The sequence below is a fragment of the Epinephelus moara genome, chromosome 24, assembly GCF_006386435.1.
Source record: "Epinephelus moara isolate mb chromosome 24, YSFRI_EMoa_1.0, whole genome shotgun sequence".
Lineage (NCBI taxonomy): Eukaryota > Metazoa > Chordata > Actinopteri > Perciformes > Serranidae > Epinephelus > Epinephelus moara.
Window position 1 is genome coordinate 39,777,467 of NC_065529.1, and position 9,683 is coordinate 39,787,149.

The 9,683-nt window shown below is 39.3% G+C and overlaps 1 protein-coding gene across 2 annotated transcripts in view; it reads right to left on the bottom strand.

The window, feature by feature from the left end:
- Window positions 1-743: 743 nt before the first annotated feature.
- The window catches only part of pfkfb2b (6-phosphofructo-2-kinase/fructose-2,6-biphosphatase 2b), a 22,560-nt gene continuing 13,620 nt past the window's right edge, over window positions 744-9,683 (bottom strand). Inside the window, exons 11-16 of one of the 2 annotated variants that reach the window (XM_050037754.1) lie at window positions 8,740-8,844; window positions 8,512-8,635; window positions 8,348-8,410; window positions 8,196-8,260; window positions 5,689-5,856; window positions 744-3,040 (exon numbers count right to left, since the gene is read on the bottom strand). In XM_050037754.1, coding sequence (XP_049893711.1) covers window positions 2,975-3,040; window positions 5,689-5,856; window positions 8,196-8,260; window positions 8,348-8,410; window positions 8,512-8,635; window positions 8,740-8,844 — 591 coding nt within the window. In that variant the 3' untranslated portion in view covers window positions 744-2,974. Of the gene's footprint in view, window positions 3,041-5,688; window positions 5,857-8,195; window positions 8,261-8,347; window positions 8,411-8,505; window positions 8,636-8,739; window positions 8,845-9,683 lie in introns of both variants that reach the window. The other variant, XM_050037753.1, reaches the window with a different exon arrangement.

The following is a 9,683-nucleotide window of genomic DNA, read 5'->3' on the forward strand; positions in this document are numbered from 1 at the left end:
GTTAAGCTGACCTACTTTACTTGGAAAAATTATTTGTTATGTACAAAAAAATTCTGTAATTTATACAAGCACAAGTCTTGCTTGATCTACATAATAATCAGATGCAAAAAGTTGCCTTACTTTGTTTAAGTGGATCAAACACATTAGTGTGAGAAGGATTCATATTTTGCTTAAGAAATAAGCTGTTTGTTTTGATGGTAACTTTAACTCCAGTGTCATTTTCTTCTTGTTCTGGCTCCAAAACCTACTTGTTGAGTGAATATTAAAAAAAGGTTATTTTTGGTGGAGGGAGCGTCATGCAGTTTCCCTCAGTCATTCAGGAAGGCTCAAGGAAAAATATTTGTAGCTTCAGGGAGGGTCAAGATAAATAGTCTATTAATGACTTTAACTGCCTTTGACGAACACCAATTCCCGTAATACTTGTGGGCTAAATGTCACGGCTCAACACAAGAGATGAGTCCATGTGAGAGTTGAGGGGTCGCAGCTTGCTCAGATATGTTTGTGATAATAGCTGTGATAACAGAGTTTGTGGATACCGATATATGACGACGTTAAGTAGCCTACCCACTCTGCTGTGCTTGTGGTTTTCTCTGTGCTCACTAAGTATTCCCTCCTTAAACTTTTTTAGATGATTTATATCTATTCATAGTTGCCTTGGTTAAAATCAGAAAGGTTTAAATTTCAAGTGTTGTAGTGGACAACAATTTCTGTTGGATATGGACAGTAAATCCAAGGAACACGTGTCAAGGGAATAAAACACATTTATTTGGTTAAGGAGCCAAATAGCTACACGTTAGCTTCCAGTTCTTTAACACAAACAGCCTAATTACACTTCTTTCTGCGTACAGTTGACTGAATAATTTTGTGTTAAGTTTTCCACTCCAGTTATGGTGAGGTGTAAAGGAGGAGACACCAAAACCACCCATCTCAAACTGATCTGTCCCCTAATCATTAATTCTAATGCTCCTGATTGTAGCTCACGTCTAATATTGGCCTACTTTAGGCCTAATATCAAGCAAAGCAGTTTCTCCAGCTTTAGTTCAATTCAATTGTAATTATATCCTCGTGAGACCCTGTGTCCTCCTCACATTTTTGGTTTCCTGTACTCCCTTCTACTTCATTCTGCTTAACTTAGACCTGTTGTCCTCATTTGTAGACACTTTTTTGTGCCATCTAGTGGTGGTAAGAGCACAATACACTAATCCATGTAAAAACAAGATGGCAGCCATCTCGGCCAAGTCAGTCTGCAGTCGATCCCGACACAAAAGTGGACAAGGTCCAAAACCTGATCACATTTTATGGTTGAAACTTGTTAATTTAAGATTAATAATGTTTGTAGTTGGATATGGCAACAAATTTGACCAATTTTCAGTGACAAGCCAAGATGCTATTAATTAGCAAGTACTTATTTGAGGACATTGGGAATTTATCACCAGCTTGCTGAAGGACATTTGAACTTTATTATCGGTGACAATGTTCAGTTTTTATACTTATCAGGTCATACTGATCCAAAATAGCTAGGAGGAATTAAAAATGCAGACCAAACAAAAGTTCAGGTCTCAGGAGGATATATCCAAATACCACAAATCAAAATTTGCCTCAGCGGGCTTTACAACATACAACACCCTCTGTCCCTGCACCCTCAGAGCAGTTAAGGTAAAACCCTTTAATGGGGGAAAAAATATTGAGGGAATCTCAGACAGGCTAACTGAGGAGGAATCCCTCGCACAGGACAGACAGGCGTGCATTACGTAGATATCATGTGTATAGAAGAGACCAACGTAATAATATTACAGTATAGACAATCCAAGATCTTAAAGAATGTTGAGACAATTTTGCATCAAACAAAAATCACTTAAATGAAGGCCAAGAATGATAAAACAACATCTAACAGATCTGGATCATTTCATCTGGAAGATATCATGTGTTGCAAAGATTCATGTGTGTCTCCAACATTCCCCTACAGGGGACAAAAAAAAAAAGTCACTTCAAAATCCCCTGCTTAAAAGGCACCAGTAGGCTGCTTCGAGCAAAAACTTATCTACAGTCAAATATTACAGTCAGAATGAAACTTGTGCCGTCGTCTGTTATAAAGTAAAATTAGAGGATTTTGTGTTTCAAAAATGGATGACGTGAAGAGAATTTAAGGAGGAAAGATACATTTGCATAAAGCCGTTATAATAAATGAGAAGAGGAACACAAAGGTCAATAAACAGCTAACATTCCACTAACTTGTGATGCTGCTGTCGCACAAAATCCCTTAATAGAATATACAGGCAAGAAGAAGAAGGGATTAACATTTAGTACACCAGTTTAATACATCAGATATGTAAATGGAAGCTTCCCTCTCTGCTGCTGGTTTACAGTTTGTCCAGCAATGTGGTGTTTTTATCTAACAACACGTAAAACATACACGGCTTCCAGAACTGAAGAAAGAAAGTCAATATAGTATTTTCCCTTAAATCTAAACCAAATCAACATAAGATGTAACAGAGGATGCTAAGAATACATTTCAGAGGAACACAGATTGTTTGCATGGCAGATGAGAGTATTTATATTATAAAAATATTTTACAGCATCTACTCCATCACAGAAAACTGGTTTTCATCATGATGCATAACTTGTTTTTGTTACATTCATACACAGGAGCTAATACTATCAGTATACTTAGAGTTCAGTAAGGCATTGTCATATTTACAACAAGTGTTAGTTGCCTGTTTTTATTTTGGTTCATTGATTGATTTGTCTCACATGCAGAGAGTGTTTATGATACTAATGATAAGGCTTCAAGTTTATAGCCTCAACATGCAGAGTACGGTTTAACACAGATGTTGAGATAGATAGGAACAAAAAAATGACCTTATAGTCTGACCATCGTCTCCAAGGATAAGGTTTAAAAAAATGATTTGATTCATGTGTGAACCCGGAGCTTTCGCCCACATTGTGCCGTGAAGAAAGATGCTTTCATCGTCACTCAGAAGCGGACACAGTCACTAGATTCTTCGGGGCTGTCATAGTCGCCTCCTTCGCACAGGGATTCCTTCAAGAAAAAGAAAATGTTAGTGACGGTCACAAATTAACACCTCACAGCAGCAGAGTCTAATCGAGGCAGCTAACAGCTTCTCAGGGGGCTCAGTAGGTCCTATTTGAAAAATTGGGTCATTATGTGAAACAGCCACATTGGTGGAGACTGTGCTTTAGCCCAAATGCTTGTGACTGATGTCTATCTGAATCAGATACACTTTATGTTTATGGAACTCAAATACCTTTATATGTTCTACATTCTTTTCCCATTTTGAAAAATATCTAGATGTCTAACAAATACTATCATCAGAGAGTTTGAAGTGCAAAGGTGATGGAAGGTTAGAGAAACCCAAAGACTGAGAACCGTAAAAACACAACACTGTGACAACATATTCACATGGGTTACAATGACATGAGTTGAATTGTGGGAAAGAAAATGAAGGGCTCTGCTACATGTACGAAGTCTCCAGAATACTCACAGACAGCCGTTTCCTATCCGAGGCTGTAAGACAGGTGTACAGGAAGTGGAGAGAGACAGAGAGACAGAGAGACAGAGAGATAGAAATGTGGAGAAGGGACTGAAGCACTTTACCAACAGGGCACGGCCAACAAATACACAACACATACAAATATGAATATGCATTTTTAAATTTTAACAGAATCTGTCATTTGTGTATTGTGTTGAATTCTCTCAAATTTTCGAGTTTTTTATTTAATGGAATCATCAATGTAGATTTATGAAGGTTATAGTATATACTTAATATTGTGTACATTATCACTTGTAACCAGGCCTGTCACAATAACTACTGTAAGAGTCAAATATGTCATTCCACTCAGCAGACATTAATTGTATTTACTATAATGTACACAAGGTGGCGCTGTATTGATATGTTGAGCAGTAGTGTATTTAGTGTGTGGTGCGGGACAGTGTGAAACATGCTGAAAGCTGTGTGTTTGGCTTGGATAAAAGATAAAGAAATGGACATTTATTCAACCTGTGTTTTGGTGGTATGAATAAATACGATGATTGTTCTGCAACTGAAACCTCCAGTTTATTGTCTGAACTCAACACAACCAAGGAAGCTGTGGCATCAACCGTCAGCCAGGTCAGGCCGGGTGAAACAGTCATGTTGCTGCAGGTAATAGGCTTAGCTCCTACAACTACTTTTGTTGGACGATATATTGTCCCAGAAATAATTGCGATAAACAATATTATTGAAATTTTAAGGGCCCACACATGCTGCATTTTTTGCGGCCTCAAATATTTTGTTTTAAATGTAAACACGTTGAAGACGCATTCAAAAGCGCCTGTTTTTCAGGGTGCAATGGCTGCACCCTGAGGTTTACAAAGTTCTACTTTTGAAATGCAGCAACACGCATCGCATGTCATGTGACAAATAACAACCAAAAACAGCCAGCAGATGTTTTTCCTTTCTTCCATGAACATCAGTCTGTGATAAATATGGAGGAGAAGCTGATCATTTCAGTGCAGGGCAACTCAGAGCTAGGGTGGCCACGATATATACCGCTTTCAAGGTATACCGTCTTTTTTATTTTAATAATGACATAGTATGGTAGTATCTGAAGCATACTATGGTAGTGACATTTATCATGTGACGTTATGTTGTAACCAAACGTATTTATTCCAAGCCATACTTGATGTTTTTTCCTAAACCAAACCACGTTATTTTATTGCCTAAAACAGAAGGAAGTAAACCTAAAAGTTTTGTACCTACATTCTAGGTTTATTTTTAAAAAGACGATGCATTTAACGAGCATGGCCTGTCACATGTGCTAGGTACCCTTTCGATGACCAAGAGTAAATTGACATCCAAAACTGAACCAGGAGTGTATCATAAATCATGCAATGTCATGTCATGTTTTGACGTAACAGGCCACTGACCAAGAGTCTGTATTTGACAAGTTGGGAGTGAGAGTGTGTTGGATTTCACGGCGGTAAAAGACACGGCATGTGTCCCAGCTCTAAAAGACCATTTTATGCAACTGACAGAAATGATGTGTCTCAACATAGTTTTTTTTCTGTTCAATCATCTCGTGCTGGGAAAAATCTCTGAGGAGCTGCACTCCAGTCTTATAATAGTCGGGAAACCCTGCTGTTTATTCTGGCATCATGTTGGCTAAAATGTTTGTGCTCTTTTTTATGTAAACAAACAAACATATAAACCCAACGGCAATATTGTACGATAAATGGGCATGACCGTTTTTGCCGACCTCCATAAGTTGATAATGTAATTATTATGACAGGCCTTATTACTAAATTCAGTACAAGACTTCTTTGATGTTTGTGTGTCTTTCGTGTCCCATAAATTCTAACTTGAAAAGGTAGACATGCTGTTCTGCATATTCAAGCTGGAGACAGCCCCGTGGTGAAGCAGAGGTCATGCAAACTTCGGAAACAGACAGACGCAACATAACAAGAGCAATCCATTCAAGACCCAAAACATGCCCTGAGAGAGACAGAGAGAGATAGAGAAATGGACTCCATATGTTCATTTTCAACACAGACACTAAATCACCGAGAGGATCCAACACTGAGGCGAGGGAATGCCAAACACAGGGTTACAACTGTGGTGGTGGTGGGGGTGACTGATTATAGTTGACGGTGACTGATTTAGTGGGGGAGCCTGTAACTCTGGCACTAACTTGGCTTTGCCGTCCCTCTGGCATCAGAGCTGAAGGGGTGGGAGCGAGCGGGAGCCAGGGCTGGTTGCCCGCACTGTAGAGCCTGGGACGCTTGACCTGGTCGTGACTGGACAAGGGAGTGTAACTATTCCGCCGGTGTATGAGAGCAGAGTCCCTCGGGATTTTATCCTGGTAGGAGATGAAACACCGCAAGTGTTAAGGAAAAAGATCAGGGAACATAGAAGCACCCGGGGGACACCTGACCAGACAAAGCCAAGCAAACTAGCCGTCCTCTCCGCATGGATCCACAGCAACAGGTAAGACAACTGAAGCTGTTTTAAACCACATTAGTCCGCCACACAACACAAAACATTAATGAACTGTAACAGACTGTCCTGATCACACAGGAGAGACAGTGAAATACTTTAAAAATGGGACTCAAACACAGCAGTCTTTCACAGAGTATACATAATCTTAATATCAGGATGCAACCAGAGCGATGGTAATGATTAGTTCAGCCAAGCAAGGTTGCAGGATCAGCCATTGCCTCCATCAAGGTAAAATAACACCAAATTAACAACTGACTTAACATTCATTTGCTCGCAGCTCAAGCCAGACTGAGTCATCAGGGTTAAAGATAACAGAACATAACATAACAGGGATAAAAGGAGTCAAAGGAAGCAAAGCCTCAAACAGGGGATAAAGTGCACTGAACAAGCAGACACAACAAACAATGAGCCTTTTAGATTTTGGATTAGATGTTGAGATAAGTTTTGATTAATTACTGTGTAAGTAATGCATATGTGATTGTGTTTGAAGCTTTACAAGGTAAGTTTATCATCATTTTTCAACTTGGACCCTATTGTCCCATGTTTTTGTGTCTAAGTGACTAATAGTACCAAACGTATTTGAAATTGGTCCAGTATTGGGTGAGAGCGCTGCAGCCGGCAACCATGAAACAGGCTGCAATGTAATCACTTAGGACATATTTGCACCATCTCTTTATGTCCACTAAAAGTCAGATTTATATTCTAAGTGTCTAACAAGACTATGGAAAGGACCTTTTTGTTAAAGAGTAAGACTGTTTTTGTTTAACCAGAAACAACCTGGAAATTGTAATTGTGAAACCCATCAGACTCCACTTAAGTTAAGACTGATTTTATCAGTACGTTTGAAACAAAATTAAACTCACAAAAGCTGTCTTGCTTCCTCTTTCCACTGGTCCAACAATCACCAACTCTAGTTTGGTCGAAACTAAACTTTTAATTCACCCAGTTAAGCAGGATTTATACTTGTGCGTCAGCTCTATGTAAAGCCTATGTTGTAGCCTACGCACGTGTGAGCATTTATACTTGTACAATGGTGTGTCCGTGTCACTCTGCAGTTACACCTCCAAAACACTAGGTGGTGGCGGGGTTTCTGTGAAGTGCTGTAAAGTTTAGTTGATTCAAAACACACATTAAACACACATTAAACATGGCTTAATAGAGAAAGTTTCAAACACAAGTACACAAATCAGCTTCACTATAACTCACAGCATTCACAGACAAAGCATTTTTTCTTTTGCTTGACACTTTTCCCTCAAATACAACATGCTAACGTTTTTAGCACAAGCCTATGGCATTTTACATTGTATAAATTAGCCTAGAGGCCTCTACTCATATAAAGCCAGGGACAACAGCAACATTTAACAAAGGTAACGTTAGCAAATTCGGCTCCATTACAACTCAAAAGGTTCACCGACTACACAGCTGTCTTATACTAAACACGTTTTCCAAACAAATATAACATGCTAACGTTTTTAGCACAAGCCTATGGCATTTTACGTTGTATAAATTAGCCTAGCGACTAGTGGAGATTTCCTCTGCTCATATGAAGCCAGGATAAATCACACAAAAGACTTAAAATGCTATTTTTGTGGAGGCTTTATTGTCTTCACAATTCATTGTTTCTTATCTGTGAAATTAAAGTAAATAAAGCTTTGTTTCCACTGAGGGAAATGGTTTCAGCTTACAAAAATAGACAGGAGGTCTGCGTCACCACAACATGTAGTTACATATCTGGGGAGGTGCACATCCGGCTAAGCCATAGGTATGGTGTTGTTTCGATGCAGAAGTACAAATCTCGCTTTAGATGTGTAAATATGCTGGCTCTATACACGCTTAAATTACTGTTTATTTAAATGGAGTCTGGTGGGTTTGTTGATGGCAAGTTCAGAGCTTACTCTTTAATAAAAAGGACTGTTTCTGTAAAAAGCCCCTCCATGATGCTGTCTGACTATAGAATACTAATGTGAGCCTGTTTCGGTGGACGTGGCCAAATGCCCCAAGTGTTTACACTGCAGCCTGTTTTGTTGCTGCTGGCTCACTCAGTACTGGACCAATGTCAAAAACTGTTGTCCCTATTTGTCACTTAACTACAAAAACATGTGAATATAGGGTCCAGATTGAAAAATACCTAAGTCACACTTTAATTCAACCACACTACACAATGATGTGATTTTTCCAGCTCAATTCAGAGCGACTTACAAGAGGCCGGTCTCGATGAGTGTTTACTGCCTCCACATTAAGATAAAACATTTCCACTTTACAACCTAGAAGATAAAAGACAGAATACATTTAAACAAAACACGCAAAATCAGTTTTATGGTGTAATATTGAGAGCTAAGATGAAGACCTACCATATGCAACAGGGGTTAGCTTGAGTACTGTGTGGAGTGGACATTTCATGTATGGTAGATCTTCTACGGGATGAAGAAGAGAGTATACAAAATGTTATCACCTGCTGGTGTGATGTAGTAATATACTGTATGTGTGTGTGCACTTGTGTTTATGTGACCTGCACCCTTGTCCAGGAAGTAAGCCAGCAGACAGCGCATCACAGCCTGATGGCAGATGACCAACACGTTGCCCTGCCGCTCCAGCTCCATGATAACTGGCTCCAAACGCTGGACGAGGTCTTGGTAGGACTGAAGGAGAAAGAGGAGAGACTATTTTAATTACCCTGCAGATGTTTGAATAAGATGAACAAAGGTTACTGAAACAAAAGTATGGAAGGAGTGTGTCAGGTCACCTCTCCTCCTGGGTAGCGGTAGTGGTACTTGTCCTGGTCCCTCAGAGCAAACTCCTCTGGGAATGTGGTCTCGATCATATCATAAGTCATCTCCTCACACACACCCTGGACGAGAATGACAGAGTGTTTGTTTCAATGTCAAAAGCACAAGTAAAAAAGTTGGATGGGAGCTCCTTCACCACACACAAGACTGATTACACAATTGATTACACGTGTGGTGCAATAATATTTATTTCCAGTATATTGTCTATATAATCTTTAGTCTATGAATTACAAAAACTATGAAGCCCTGGTAGGAGGCCCTGAGGCAGACCCAAAACACGCTGGAGGGATTATACAGCTCATCTGCCCTGGGGCCGCCTCAGGATCCCCCAGGAGGAGCTGGAGAGCGTCGTCTGGAGTACTTTGCTCAGCCTGCTGCCCCCGTGACTCAGCCCAGATAAGTGGATGAAAATGGATAAATGGATGGATGATGAGGCAGCTTTCTGTTGTTATGCACCAAAGGTTTGGAACAAACTCCCATTACAAAAAGTCATCTCTGTGGATAGCTTTAAGAAATGGATCAAAACCTATTTTTATGATCTTGACTCTATTTAATTACTCTTTTCTCTAACATCAGTTATTTGATGTTTCTTTTATATTTCTTTTACTTGTTTTATGATCTTTATAACTTAATATTGTTGTTACCGTTGTTTTTATTACTAGTATTATCCTTTGTTTTTATCTCTATAGAATTTTATTTTATTGTTTTCGCTCCTCATGTCTCCTGTTTGAACATCAGTGTTATTAGTTTGTTTCTCTTGTAAAGCACTTTGAGCTGCATTGCATGTTATGAAAGGTGCTATAAAATAAAGTTTATTATTACTAGTCCATACCCATTGGTAGCTTTGTCACCTTCTACCTATGCCAATCCTCAATGCCTATGTGCAGTTTCACATAGATTG